This window comes from Podarcis vaucheri (assembly GCF_965113315.1).
Source record: "Podarcis vaucheri genome assembly, chromosome: 8".
Lineage (NCBI taxonomy): Eukaryota > Metazoa > Chordata > Lepidosauria > Squamata > Lacertidae > Podarcis > Podarcis vaucheri.
The window spans coordinates 78,799,076-78,813,492 of NC_138766.1; the positions used below are offsets into that span (position 1 = coordinate 78,799,076).

The 14,417-nt window shown below is 45.6% G+C and overlaps 1 protein-coding gene across 1 annotated transcript in view; it reads left to right on the top strand.

The window, feature by feature from the left end:
* Positions 1 to 9,895, top strand: part of COLEC10 (collectin subfamily member 10) — a 33,834-nt gene extending 23,939 nt beyond the window's left edge. The window contains exons 4-6 of the mRNA XM_082235906.1: positions 2,810 to 2,863; positions 7,854 to 7,949; positions 8,503 to 9,895. Coding sequence (XP_082092032.1) covers positions 2,810 to 2,863; positions 7,854 to 7,949; positions 8,503 to 8,894 — 542 coding nt within the window. The 3' untranslated portion in view covers positions 8,895 to 9,895. The remainder of the gene's footprint in view (positions 1 to 2,809; positions 2,864 to 7,853; positions 7,950 to 8,502) is intronic.
* The last annotated feature ends 4,522 nt before the right edge of the window (positions 9,896 to 14,417 follow it).

The window sequence follows — 14,417 nt, forward strand, 5'->3', positions numbered from 1 at the left end:
CAAATAGCGGAGGAGAGAAGGCAAGCAAAATGCGAGGGAGATAGTGAAAGATACAGGAAATTGAATGCAGATTTCCAAAGAACAGCAAGGAGAGACAAGAAGGCCTTCTTAAACGAGCAATGCAAAGAAATAGAGGAAAGCAACAGAATGGGAAGAACCAGAGATCTGTTCAAGAAAATCGGAAATATGAAAGGAACATTTCGTACAAAGATTACCATAATAAAGGACAAAAGTGGTAAAGATCTAACTGAAGCAGAAGACATCAAGAAGAGGTGGCAAGAATACACAGAGGAATTATACCAGAAAGATATGGATGTCTCGTACACCCCAGGTAGTGTGGTTGCTGACCTTGAGCCAGACATCCTGGAGAGTGAAGTCAAATGGGCCTTAGAAAGCACTGCAAATAACAAGGCCAGTGGAAGTGATGGTATTCCAGCTGAACTGTTTAAAATTTTAAAAGATGATGCTGTTAAGGTGCTACACTCAATATGCCAGCAAGTTTGGAAAACTCAGCAGTGGCCAGAGGATTGGAGAAGATCAGTCTACATTCCAATCCCAAAGAAAGGCAGTGCCAAAGAATGCTCCAACTACCGCACAATTTCACTCATTTCACATGCTAGCAAGGTTATGCTTAAAATTCTACAAGGAAGGCTCAAGCAGTATGTGGACCGAGAACTCCCAGAAGTGCAAGCTGGATTTAGAAGAGGCAGAGGAACCAGAGACCAAATTGCAAACATGCGCTGGATTATGGAGAAAGCCAGAGAGTTCCAGAAAGACATCTACTTCTGCTTCATTGACTATGCAAAAGCCTTTGACTGTGTTGACCACAGCAAACTATGGCAAGTTCTTAAAGAAATGGGAGTGCCTGATCACCTCATCTGTCTCCTGCGAAATCTCTATGTGGGACAAGAAGCTACAGTTAGAACTGGACATGGAACAACTGATTGGTTCCAAATTGGGAAAGGAGTACGGCAAGGCTGTATATTGTCTCCCTGCTTATTTAACTTATATGCAGAATTCATCATGCGAAAGGCTGGGCTGGATGAATCCCAAGCCGGAATTAAGATTGCCGGAAGAAATATCAACAACCTCAGATATGCAGATGACACAACCTTGATGGCAGAAAGTGAAGAAGAATTAAAGAACCTTTTAATGAGGGTGAAAGAGGAGAGCGCAAAATATGGTCTGAAGCTCAACATCAAAAAAACGAAGATCATGGCCACTGGGCCCATCACCTCCTGGCAAATAGATGGGGAAGAAATGGAGGCAGTGAGAGATTTTACTTTCTTGGGCTCCATGATCAGTGCAGATGGTGACAGCAGTCACGAAATTAAAAGACGCCTGCTCCTTGGGAGAAAGGCGATGGCAAACCTAGACAACATCTTAAAAAGCAGAGACATCACCTTGCCAACAAAGGTCCGTATAGTAAAAGCCATGGTTTTCCCAGTAGTGATGTATGGAAGTGAGAGCTGGACCATAAAGAAGGCTGATCGCCGAAGAATTGATGCTTTTGAATTATGGTGCTGGAGGAGACTCTTGAGAGTCCCATGGACTGCAAGAAGATCAAACCCCTCCATTCTGAAGGAAATCAGCCCTGAGTGCTCACTGGAAGGACAGATCGTGAAGCTGAGGCTCCAATACTTTGGCCACCTCATGAGAAGAGAAGACTCCCTGGAAAAGACCCTGATGTTGGGAAAGATGGAGGGCACAAGGAGAAGGGGACGACAGAGGACGAGGTGGTTGGACAGTGTTCCGAAAGCTATTAACATGAGTTTGACCAAACTGCGGGAGGCAGTGGAAGACAGGAGTGCCTGGCGTGCTCTGGTCCATGGGGTCACGAAGAGTCGGACACGACTAAACGACTAAACAACACTCTGCCCTGAAATCAGTTCTGATGAAGGGCAGGTTCGAAATACCTTAAATAAATGACAAATAAATAAATAAATGGATACTCCTATTGGGCAAGTGGGACATTTTTACCCCAGGGCTAATAACAACTGGAGGAGGATTTTTTTCGCCTGAGGTTGCAACAAGGGGGGGGGGAATCTCCCCATCCCACACACTGAGGTTCCAGCAAAAAAAACAAAAAGAAAAAACCTTCCCACTAGTGCCTGCTATTAATATTTTAAGAAACACAAGTGTGGTTTGCAGTCATGACACATTTAGCAACATGTCGGGTTTGGATCGGGATGCTTCAGAACTCTTCAGTTGGAAACGATAGCGAGATTCCCAAGAAATGGCTGTGTGTGTGTGTGTGTGTGTGTGTGCACATCGCAAGCAATTGTGATTCTCTCACAATACCCCCATCGACTCCTCGAAAAACTATTATCTGTCTCCATTACTTGCTGCTCACGCATGCAGGAAGGCAGTACCAGGCGCCATCCAGCCACGAAGCCTCTGAACTTTTAATGGGTCAGCTATTAAAAGCTCGCAGCTTTGTCCACTAAAACAAAAGCCCGAGAGAGCTATTCCACGTGTGTTTGCTCAGAAATAAGTCTCACTGTGTTCGGTGGAACTTACTCCCATCCGAACGGGCCGGTAGGGTTGAAGCAGACCTGTTTAATTTGGCACATCCGCTTAGCCCTGTATCGGGAAAGCTTTTAATGTTTGACGTTTTGCTGTGCTTTTATTATGTTGGGAGGCTCCCAGAGTGGCAGGGGCAACCCTATCAGATGGGTGGAGTATAAGTAATAAATTATTATTATTATTATTAGCCCTGTCCATCTCTCAAACCCACTCAGCAAACATTACTCAACAGAGCAGTTCTGTTTTCTTATGTGTACCTCCTGTGTTTTCTTCCTTTAATCAGGTGACAAAGGACTGAAGGGGTTATCTGGTGTATCTGGAGGAAAGGGCAAAGCAGGTAGGCGGTTTCGATTTATTTTTGGCTTCCCAAGCAGCTCCTGTCTGCGGGCAGTGATTCCTTGGTGCGTGTAAGCCAGGGATGGAGAATCTGTGGCTCTCCCAATCTGGCCACCCAGTTTCCATCAGCCCAGTTAGCCTGGCCAATGGTCAGTGATGATGGGAGTTCATACCCTCCAGCATTCCTCAGATGAAAATAGAGACACTTCTCACTCCCCACAACTGAAAAATACACACCAACAAATACAGTCATACCTCGGGTTGAAGTAGCTTCGGGATGAGTATTTTCGGGTTGCGCTCCGCGGCGACCCGGAAGTAACGGAGCGCGATACCTCCGGGTTTCGCCACTCACGCATGCGCAGACACTCAAAATGACGTCGCGCGGAAGCGATGAATCGTGACCCATGCACACGCAGACGTGTGGACTCGGGTTGCGTTCGCTTCAGGATGCAAACGGGGCTCCGGAACGGATCCTGTTTGCATCCAGAGGCATCACTGTAAACTTTAGAAAGAGACAATATCAGACGCGGACACACAAAGCGTTTTAAAATAAAACAAAGACTCCTTGCGCTCCACTCTGCTCCCTTTTCTTCCTGCCCAGGGCAGTCCTGCCCTCTGCCTGGTCCTCGTAGTCATAGGGCTGGGCCCCACTGGCTACAGCCTCTCCTCCTCCTTGCCCACTCTCCAGCAACTGCTACAAATTGCCCAAGGGTGGTGGCCAGCGGCAATGGCCAGGGAGAGGCAATGGGATTGTCAGGAATGTTCCTTCCCGGAGTGACAGCGAGAGCTCTGAGGACCAAGGGGGGTGGCAGGCAGAAAGAGATGGAGGCTTGCTTTCTTCGAATGCAGAGAGTGAAGTGAGGGCCTCCCATCCAGGAATGCAGGCTGTAAATTCTCAGGACAGCGTAAGGCAGGCAGAGAAAAAGGAGAGATAGAAAACAAACAAACAGTTATATACAAAACCCCAGGTCAGTGGTGCAACATTAAAACCTGGCACACATTAAGTCCTGATTTCTGTTATCTTAACACACTGAAAACTTTTGTTAAAGAAAGACATAACTCTTTTTGTTGTTGTTGTCATCACACAAGGGCTTTTCTGTTCTAAATCCAGTTTTTTTCCTTCTTAAGGGCACCAAATTATTTTTTAAAGCACATATTGACATTCTCCCTAAAGCAGAGAGAGTACTATGCAAACAAAGGAAAGATCTTGCGTAACGTAACTCTAATCCCTCTCCTTTCAACAGGGGAATTAGAAAGAGTTCAGGAGTACAGGTTGCCGGGGTGTTTTCGTTTTGGCCTTTTTTTGCCAGGCCCAAACAGAATCCAAGGCCAGTTTGCAAGGTTGAAATATTTTGGGTGTTTCTTGCCAGCCCAGCTGAAGCACGTGCTGAGGACTAAAGCAGTCCAGCGAAACGGTCCTCGGCATTTTGCAACAAGCGTTCATCCCGAATACATGGCTGTGATAAACTGTGTGTATTTGAAATTACAGTATGCTAATAGGCCCAAGCTGCAAAATGACAGAAGCCCACTAGACAATACAGCTGCAAGAGAGGACAGTTACCAAAGAGTCGTCAGTACCAAAAACTCTACAGCAGTGTTCCCCAATCTTGGGTCTCCAGCTGCTTTTGGACTACAATTCCCATCATCCCTGACTAATAATAATAATAATTTTTTATTTATACCCCGCCCTCCCCAGCCAAGGCCGGGCTCAGGGCAGCTAACAAGCAATAATAAAAATAAGTTGAATGAATACAACTTAAAAACAAAATTAAAATACAATATTAAAATATTGAAACACTAAAATATTAAAATGTAGCCTCATTGCAGGAGGAGAAAGGAAAAGAAAAAAGAAAGAGGGGGAGGGAATCACTACAGTAGCACTTGGGTTACATACGCTTCAGGTTACAGATGCTTCAGGTTACAGACTCTGCTAACCCAGAAATAGTACCTTGGGTTAAGAACTTTGCTTCAGGATGAGAACAGAAATCGTGCTCCGGTGGCGCAGCAGGAGGCCCCATTAGCTAAAGTGGTGCTTCAGGTTAAGAACAGTTTCAGGTTAAGTACGGACCTCTGGAACGAATTAAGTACTTAACCTGAGGTACCACTGTACTGGTCTTGCTAGCTAGGGGTGATGGGAGTGCAGGAGACACAAGTTTGGGAAACACTGCCGCAGAGGAAGAGTGAGGAACCTTTGTCCTCCCCGAGATGTTGCTGACGTGAACTGCAACTCCCATCATCCCTGGCCATTGACCATGCTGGCTCAGCCTGATGGGAATTGTAGTTCAACCGCAACATCTGGAGGGGCAAAGATTCCTCACAGCTGCTCTAGAGTGTGGTCAGTAACAGTGTACAAAAGTCACCCCCACAAAAAAAAAAGAAATTACTTGCTCTCCTGTAGCCTCACCTGACTCCAGCAGACAGAGAAGCAAAAGTCAGCAGAACGCAGGTTGAGACTGCAGGTGGCAGAAAGCAAAAACGCTTTCTGCATTTTCCTCCATAACAGCTTGCCTATTTTCCCAGCCCACAAAAAAAAAGTATTTTTATCCTCCCTACTCCCACAGGAGCTTGAGGCAGCTTGCATTAAAAACACGACTGTAAAATAATCACGTTGAAACCTATAAAAGACAGAGGACACACAGCGGCAATAAACATGCTTTTGCCAAAACATTGACTAACGCCGCTGGGCTGCTGTGGGAGTCAGGCCTACGTTAAATGTTCTGCCGTGTTTCAAGTCAGAGGCCTGGTTCATATATAATGAGAAAGCATGTTTTCCATTATGTGAACATGCTGTGATGAGCATAATGTCTGCAGGTCCGCCCCCCTTCACATACCAGAGGAGAGTGGAAGTTTTTCTTGCTGCTGCTGTTGTTATGGAAGCCACGGTTTCCTGTTACGTCCAAACATTTGTAAGAACAAACCAGAATCAAACTAGCCCTATCCGGGCTTTCACTTCCGAACATGCAAAGAGGCCCATTGGAATGTGTGTGATTAATTCTGCGCCTCTCAATGACATCAAGTACACTAGAAGTATTCCCAATCCAGTGTGTCGCTTGCCGAATCTGAAAGGAGAAACAGACTTTCCAACATGGGGGCAGGAATTCTGGCCAGTCGGGGTTTTTGTGATAACTCTGTCATGATGGTAGCCTCCTTCAGACTTGCCCAATCACGTGTAGTTTCGGGACAGTATCACCAAAGGGACAGAGCTAGCCCTGCACATTTCTTCAGGGCCCTTCGCATTTCAGACTGAGCACCTGAACAGGGCTCCTTTGGCTTCCGAGTCTGGTTTGCACCCTCACTAGAGTTTAAACAAACCATAGTCCCCTGACAAATTGTGGAACCATGAGTTGTTTAAAACTGGAAGCAGGAGCTTCTGATCTCCCCCTGGTGGGTAAAAGAGAAGAGTGTGGACATGTTAGCTAGAGCCTCATCCCAGCTCCTTCCCAGCATGATGCTCATTCCTGAATTAAGAAGCAGTGGCCGAATAAGCCAGGATTGTTATGTCCAAATTGTCCCATTGCATGTTCTACCCCTGACCTTCCAGTGTTAAACAAAAAGGGGGATTCCGTGTGCATTTGACTGAGCACACTTAGAAGCATTATAATGATTATTTCAATTTCTTAGCTGCCCTTTGCCATAAGGTCCCAGATTGGGTTGCAGCAATTTAAAAATGCAATATTAAAAAGAGTTTAAAACAATTTGCAGTCACAAGATGAGTCTGGATCCTAAAAAAAACCATGACTTTCAGGTGTCAAAGGATGCGGTAAAAAGGTGCACATTCACCATACAACAGAAACTCCGCACTGAAAATGCCACATGCATTGTCCTGTCTAGAGGCAATTCTGCAATTTAGGAGCTGCCACAGGGAATGCCTTTTTCAGGGACTCACCCACCCACAAAATTCTGAGTGTGGTGAAACGACCACGACGGCCCCTTCTGCCAATTTTAGCGCCCAAGAGGATCTGTAGGGAAGGGGGTCTTACAAATGAGGACCTTGTGTTATAACGGTTCCCAGTCTCAAGACTGCTTCTAAATGCAAGCTTTGTCCTCTGCTTCACAGCTCATGGTTTGGCTGGGAAAATGGACGACATGCTACAACAAACGATGGCTTAGCTCAGTGTGGCACAGTACCAAAATGGCATGGGAGGAGCGAGGTGGCCTCTATTTCCCTTCCCAGAGCCTGTATGCTTCTGCATTCATGCTTCTGAGCCATAGTTTGGCTTCACGTGGCAAAAGTCCCCTTTGTTGTTGTTGTTTAGTCGTGTCTGACAATTCATGACCCCATGGACTAGAGCACGCCAGGCACTCCTGTCTTCCACTGCCTCCTGCAGCTTGGTCAAACTCATGCTAGTAGCTTCGAGAACACTGCCCAACCATCTCATCCTCTGTCATCCCCTTCTCCTTGTGCCTTCCATCTTTCCCAACATCAGAGTCTTTTCCAGGGAGTCTTCTCTTCTCATGAGGTGGCCAAAGTACTGGAGCCTCAGTTTCAGGATCTGTCCTTCCAGTGAGCACTCAGGGCTGATTTCCTTCAGAATGGAGAGATTTGATCTTCTTGCAGTCCATGGGACTCTCCAGAGTCTCCTCCAGCACCATAATTCAATGTCCCCTTTAACCTTAGTTAAAGGTTAGCCAACATGTCTCCATGCTTTGGGTGCTGCAAATGGTCAGTGCAATTCCATTGGGTGGACTCAACTAACTCATTTCACTAGTGGAAATCAGCACAAGGACTTCCAGTCTTGCAACAGGGGTTTTCTTCCTTTCCTTCGGTCATTACCCCTGCAACCCCAAACTGACTCAGGCGAACGGGTTGTGAGAACCTTCAGAGCAGCTTGCATGGGGAAACTCCTTCCCAGGAGTTGTGTGTGGCATCAGACCACACCCGGGTCCTTCCTGACTTTATCATATGTACATTTGTTTTGAACGGCTATGTAACGCTTACCCACTTTGATGCTTTGCGTAGCCTATTTGATTATATACCTATATGGGGTTAGGTGCTGTCTGTGACTGCGGGAAATATCGCAAAGTCGTTGGACAACTGGACATCAACGTTGCTCGGCTCAAGAGTTCCATCAAGTTTGTGAAAAATGGTATGTTTCATTTCCTTGGTTCTAAAACTGCCATTTGGGAAAGGTGGCATAAAAATGTAATTAGGTGCCAGGCAAAGGCATACCTCTTCTCCCAGGCCTTTGGCTAATTAATCAACTTACGGCCTTTTAAACTGTGGGTGGGAATTTATTGCTTTTGTTTGTTACTATACCATAGCCTTTCATATACTAACCTTTTATGTTCTTCCACATCCGTTTAATGCTCCTAACCCTTCTTTTACATTATTTTAGTCTCTTTGAGAATCTAATAGTCTTTTATATATACCTTCTGTTTTAATAATTTTAGCTTTCCAAAATGTTTTATAGATTTTAAATGATTGTTCCCCACCCTACTTATGCTGGTCTATGACTGTAATAAATATTTGATTGATTGATATGTATCTTTTTGTTTTTACATTGTAAATCTCCCTGTTATCGTCGGATAAAGGGTCATGTAGAAATTTAATAAATCACAACAATAATGATTCGGGGCTTTTGAGGATATCCTGAAAAAGTCTGCTTTGTTAAAACAGGCTTTTTGTTTTTCTTCCCCAAGTGTTAGCAGGTATCAGGGAAACAGAGGAGAAATACTATTACATCGTACAGGAAGAAAAGAGCTACAAGGAAGCGCTCACTCACTGCAGGATTCGAGACGGGGTTCTGGCGATGCCCAAGGATGAGGCTGCCAATGCCGTGATCTCTGACTATGTATCCCAAAGTGGCCTCTTCCGGGTCTTCATTGGCCTGAGCGACATGGAGAACGAAGGGCAGTTCGTGTATGCTGACCGTACTCCATTGCAGAACTACAGCAACTGGAAGGAAGGAGAACCTCAGGACACCTCCGGGCAGGAAGACTGCGTGGAAATGCTCAGCACCGGGCAGTGGAATGACACGGAGTGCCATCACACGATGTACTTTGTCTGCGAATTCCCAAAGAAGAGAAAGTAGGCGCCAGAGGGAATCTGTGGCACACCCTGTGCTGGTCAGCTATTGAACTAAGAGTCTAGGAGAAGAATCTGCTTCCAATACACCAGGTATACAGAACTGGTGGCCCTCCATAAATTGTTGGACTCCAAATCCCCTCATCCTTATGCTGGCTGGGGCTGATGGCCCTTGGAGTTCAACAAACTCTGGAGGGACATTAACGATGACACTATAATTTGGATATTTACTACTCAATAAATCTTTTAGTACTGGAGCTTGAGATCTGGGCCTTCTGCTAGGTCTCCTCATTATCTTCATACTCAGCATCCTAAGCTGTTGCCTCTGGTCCTTTCTCCTTGCTTCCAACATCTGGAGCTCATCCACAGGCCTGATTATAGACAACCACTGGCAAACACAATGAGTGCCAAAGCCACAAGTGATAGAAGAAAGGGCATCCTTGATGTATGCAAGTCCTTATCATGCACCAATCCTCAGAATACTTACAGGCCAGTCCTAAGCGGCTTTTCTTGGGGGTATGTCCCACCAAGTTCAATAGGACTTAGGTTTGGTCTACACCTATAGAAAAATGAGAATAGAATACACCTTCTGAGAGCAGGTGGTGGAGTGAATGCTTATGAATTCTGCTCCCCTCTTAATTATTGTATTTTAGAAACTCCAGCAAATAGAGAACCAGTGTAACAAGTAAAGGTCTGGTTTTCTGTTTGGAGGCAGGATTGATTTTGTTTTTCTACACGGAAGCAATCAAAATTATTATCCCTTACTGGCTATAGCACAATCTGTTCTACCACCACAACTGGAACTCATTCCCCTGCATGTTGGTTCCAGCGTAAGTATATTTAGGACTTTACCTTTCCTCCGACACAGCAGCCTGGCTGCTCCTGATAAATTTCTGTGCGATGTCAGTGAGATTATTCCTGGGGCTTCATTTCTCATGCCATGTACTATATCACAGAATTGTTGTGAAGGTTAAGACACAATAAAGACTATAGCATGGTGCACTATGATGTACTGCATGATAAGTAGTCCTCTATAGTAATCCCACTTCTTCTTTTTACAAGCACCTAAAAAACAGACACCCACCTCCCAGTCGTCTCCCTGTTCCAACTAGAGATGGAGGAGAAATTTTATTCAGTTCAAACTTCAAGGCAAACCAACATACTTCGCATTTTGCAAAACAATATGCAAAACTGAAACACTCCCAAAATTCACACTTCTCCGAATCTTGTGACGCAGTTTTCCAACCAAGCGTTGTGTACAAAAATGCATATATACAGTGGTACCTCAGGTTACATATGCTTCAGGTTACAGACTCCACTAACCCAGAAATAGTGCTTCAGGTTAAGAACTTTGCTTCAGGATAAGAACAGAAATCATGCTCCAGCGGCGCAGCAGCAGCAGGAGGCCCTATTAGCTAAAGTGGTGCTTCAGGTTAAGAACAGTTTCAGGTTAAGTACGGACCTCCGGAACGAATTAAGTACTTAACCTGAGGTACCACTGTACTGGCATATTTATATACTGGTGGAAATAACACACAAAAATGTGTTAGGGGAAATTGCTTTGACATTATGTATACAGCAGTACCTCTGGTTACGAACTTAATTCGTTCCAGAGATCTGTTCTTAACCCAAAATCATTCTTAACCTGAGGCGAGCTTTCGCTAATGGGGCCTCCTGCTGCCGCCGCGCCACCGGCATGCAACTTCTGCTCACATCCTGGGGCAAAGTTCGCTACCAGGAGCACCTACTTCCGGGTTAGCAGATCTCATTACTCGAAGCATTCATAAGGAGAACAGTACGCAACCTGAGGTTCCACTGTATTCGGCAAAAATCATGATAAAACCCTGATCAATTTTCACAAGGACTTAAAAAAACCAAACCTGCCGAAAGATGTGGAAATGCGGAGAACTGAAGTCAAGATTGGAAAAATGAGAAACTGAGAGAAACCAGGATTGACAGACTCATCCATCCCTAATTCCAACCCTCGTGGGTGGGGAATGGGTTATTAGTTTCCTGTTCTTCTTAGGGACTTTTGCCAAGAGCTAGTTAATGAATCACAATAATTGTGAGTTTAAATGAGCAGAGAAACTTGATTCACAGGTTAGTTCAGGAGATATCACCTGAGTCACGAGCTTCCTGGGATGGGTGTTGACTAGTAGCGGGCATCTGCCTGCCAAATTAGCACCACTGGAGGTAGAGATGATGAAAGAGAAGACAGGAACGTTCCACAGCTTGCAAAAATGACAAAATAGCAAAGGACCAAGTACTGTCCAAGTCTAAGGTAAAGGTAAAGGTACCCCTGCCCGAACGGGCCAGTCTTGACAGACTCTGGGGTTTGTGCGCCCATCTCACATCTATAGGCCGGGGGCCAGCGCTGTCCGGAGACACTTCCAGGTCACGTGGCCAGCGTGACAAGCTGCATCTGGCGAGCCAGCGCAGCACACGGAAACGCCGTTTACCTTCCCGCTGGTAAGCGGTACCTATTTATCTACTTGCACCCAGGGGTGCTTTCGAACTGCTAGGTTGGCAGGCGCTGGGACCGAGCAGCGGGAGCGCACCCCGCCGCGGGGATTCGAACCGCTGACCTTTCGATCGGCAAGCCCTAGGCGCTGAGGCTTTAACCCACAGCGCCACCCGCGTCCCATTTGTCCAAGTCTAGTTGTCCTTTAATCAGAAGGACCCCATTATGATGCACCAAGAAAACACAAGAGGGAGAAAAATTAATACATCGTCTTTGGATACTGAGTTGTCCATGCCTATTGCAATTGGATCTGAAGCATGTTTGCTCAGCAGAAAATCCGAGAGCTGCTTTTGTAAGTTGTGCATAAGATTTCTGCCTTGGGCTACTTTCACGTGTCATATAACCAAGAGCAGTGAAGCCAAGGTGCCCCATGATATTCTTGTAAAGAAGCTGGTAAAATGCGGTCTTGACTATGCTACCACTCAGTGGATTTGTAACTGGCTGACTGACCGAACCCAAAGGGTGCTCATCAATGGTTCCTCTTCATCCTGGAGAAGAGTGACTAGTGGGGTGCCACAGGGTTCTGTCTTGGGCCCGGTCTTATTCAACATCTTTATCAACGACTTGGATGATGGACTCAAGGGCATCCTGATCAAATTTGCAGATGACACCAAACTGGGAGGGGTGGCTAACACCCCAGAGGACAGGATCACACTTCAAAACGACCTTGACAGATTAGAGAACTGGGCAAAAATAAACAAGATGAATTTTAACAGGGAGAAATGCACTTGGGCAAAAGGGAGTATTGCACTTGGGCAAAAAAAATGAGAGGCACAAATACAAGATGGGTGACACCTGGCTTGAGAGCAGTACATGTGAAAAGGATCTAGGAGTCTTGGTTGACCACAAACTTGACATGAGCCAACAGTGTGACGCGGCAGCTAAAAAAGCCAATGCAATTCTGGGCTGCATCAATAGGAGTATAGCATCTAGATCAAGGGAAGTAATAGTGCCACTGTATTCTGCTCTGGTCAGACCACACCTGGAGTACTGTGTCCAGTTCTGGGCACCACAATTCAAGAAGGACACTGACAAACTGGAACGTGTCCAGAGGAGGGCAACCAAAATGGTCAAAGGCCTGGAAACGATGCCTTATGAGGAACGGCTAAGGGAGCTGGGCATGTTTAGCCTGGAGAAGAGGAGGTTAAGGGGTGATATGATAGCCATGTTCAAATATATAAAAGGATGTCACATAGAGGAGGGAGAAAGGTTGTTTTCTGCTGCTCCGGAGAAGCGGACACGGAGCAATGGATCCAAACTACAAGAAAGAAGATTCCACCTAAACATTAGGAAGAACTTCCTGACAGTAAGAGCTGTTCGACAGTGGAATTTGCTGCCAAGGAGTGTGGTGGAGTCTCCTACTTTGGAGGTCTTTAAGCAGAGGCTTGACAACCATATGTCAGGAGTGCTCTGATGGTGTTTCCTGCTTGGCAGGGGGTTGGACTCGATGGCCCTTGTGGTCTCTTCCAACTCTATGATTCTATGATTCTATGATTCTATGATTCTAGCCAAAGGTAAACCCCTAGAGGATCATGGAGCAATTCTAAGATATATAACCAAGGCCTTTACCATCCAAATATTGGAAGCTCTCTCTGATGCGTTCACCAACATGAAAAGCTTTGGATATAGCTGTACACTTTGTTCCTCAAACACAGGAGCTGCCTCTTTCGTCAAAGGCATCAGCTGTCAGTTTTGGGACAGAGTAAGAACAAGGTGTGAAGGCTCTTCAGTTTTGCACAGAGCCTTTGGTTCCAGTGAATCACACGCCTCATTTCTGCAACAATACCAATGAAATACAGTCATTCACAAACAGCAGAAACTACTGTGAGTGAATGGACTCTCAAAATTCGTATCCTATTTGTGGGCAGAGGAACTGGAGGGGCCATTTCACCAAATTTCTGCAGGAAAATGAGAAACTCTCCAAAAGTGTCCCTGGGCTAATGGCAGAAATAGCACAGCTTCTTTCTCCTCCTCCTCCTCCCTGTTTTCTTTTTCTTTTTGAGCAAATAACAGTGAAACAGCATCCTCCACAATGCCCTAGGCAAAGAAGTTTAGATGCAATTGTTTTGTGGAGTATCTTCTACTCAGTACATGAAGGTAGTCAACATGGTGTCTTCCAAATGTTGTAGACTTGTAGACTACAACTCCCATCATCCCTGACCATTAGCCATGTTGGCAGAGGCTGATGGGAGCTGTAGTCCAGAACAACTGGAGGGCAGCACCGGCAGAAGTACATATGGTACCCCTGCAATCTGTGTTCAAGCTCAAAAACACTAGGGTTGCCATATTTCAAACAGCGAAAATCTGGACAGAAAAGTTGTTGAGCTGTGTTTTTGTGTGTGGTTTTTTTGGCCAAAGTTGTTGAGCTTTTATTAGTTTTGCCCAAAGCTGTTGGGCTTTTTGGACAAAATTGCTTTAAAAACTGCCAGTCTCAAGCTATTTTTATGGGGAAATGGCACAAAACTGCACTGCCGACGTCCAGATTGTCCCAGAAATTTTCCTGATTTCTGCCCAGACACTGCTGCTAACTACAGTATTCTGGATCTGTCCGAGAAAAGCCGGAACGATGGCAACCCTGAAAAACACACTAATGCTGGGGGGGGGGACTCATTCCTTGGTGTTAAATATAGCCAAGAGGTCTTCCATTTCAGTGATGGTTATACAGTGGTACCTCGGGTTGCATACGCTTCAGGTTACATATGCTTTAGGTTACAGACTCTGCTAACCCAGAAATAGTGCTTCAGGTTAAGAACTTTGCTTCAGGATGAGAACAGAAATCGTGCTCTGGCAGCGCAGCGGCAGCAGGAGGCCCCATTAGCTAAAGTGGTGCTTCAGGTTAAGAACAGTTTCAGGTTAAGTACGGACCTCCGGAACGAATTAAGTACTTAACCCCAGGTACCACTGTATTGATCTGTATTGATGCTAGATTTGTGTGGTGTGTGAGAACTCCAGAGCAGAGCAAATGCATATTCCCCTCAAGTGTTGTTGCTGCACCTTGCCTGCCTTCCT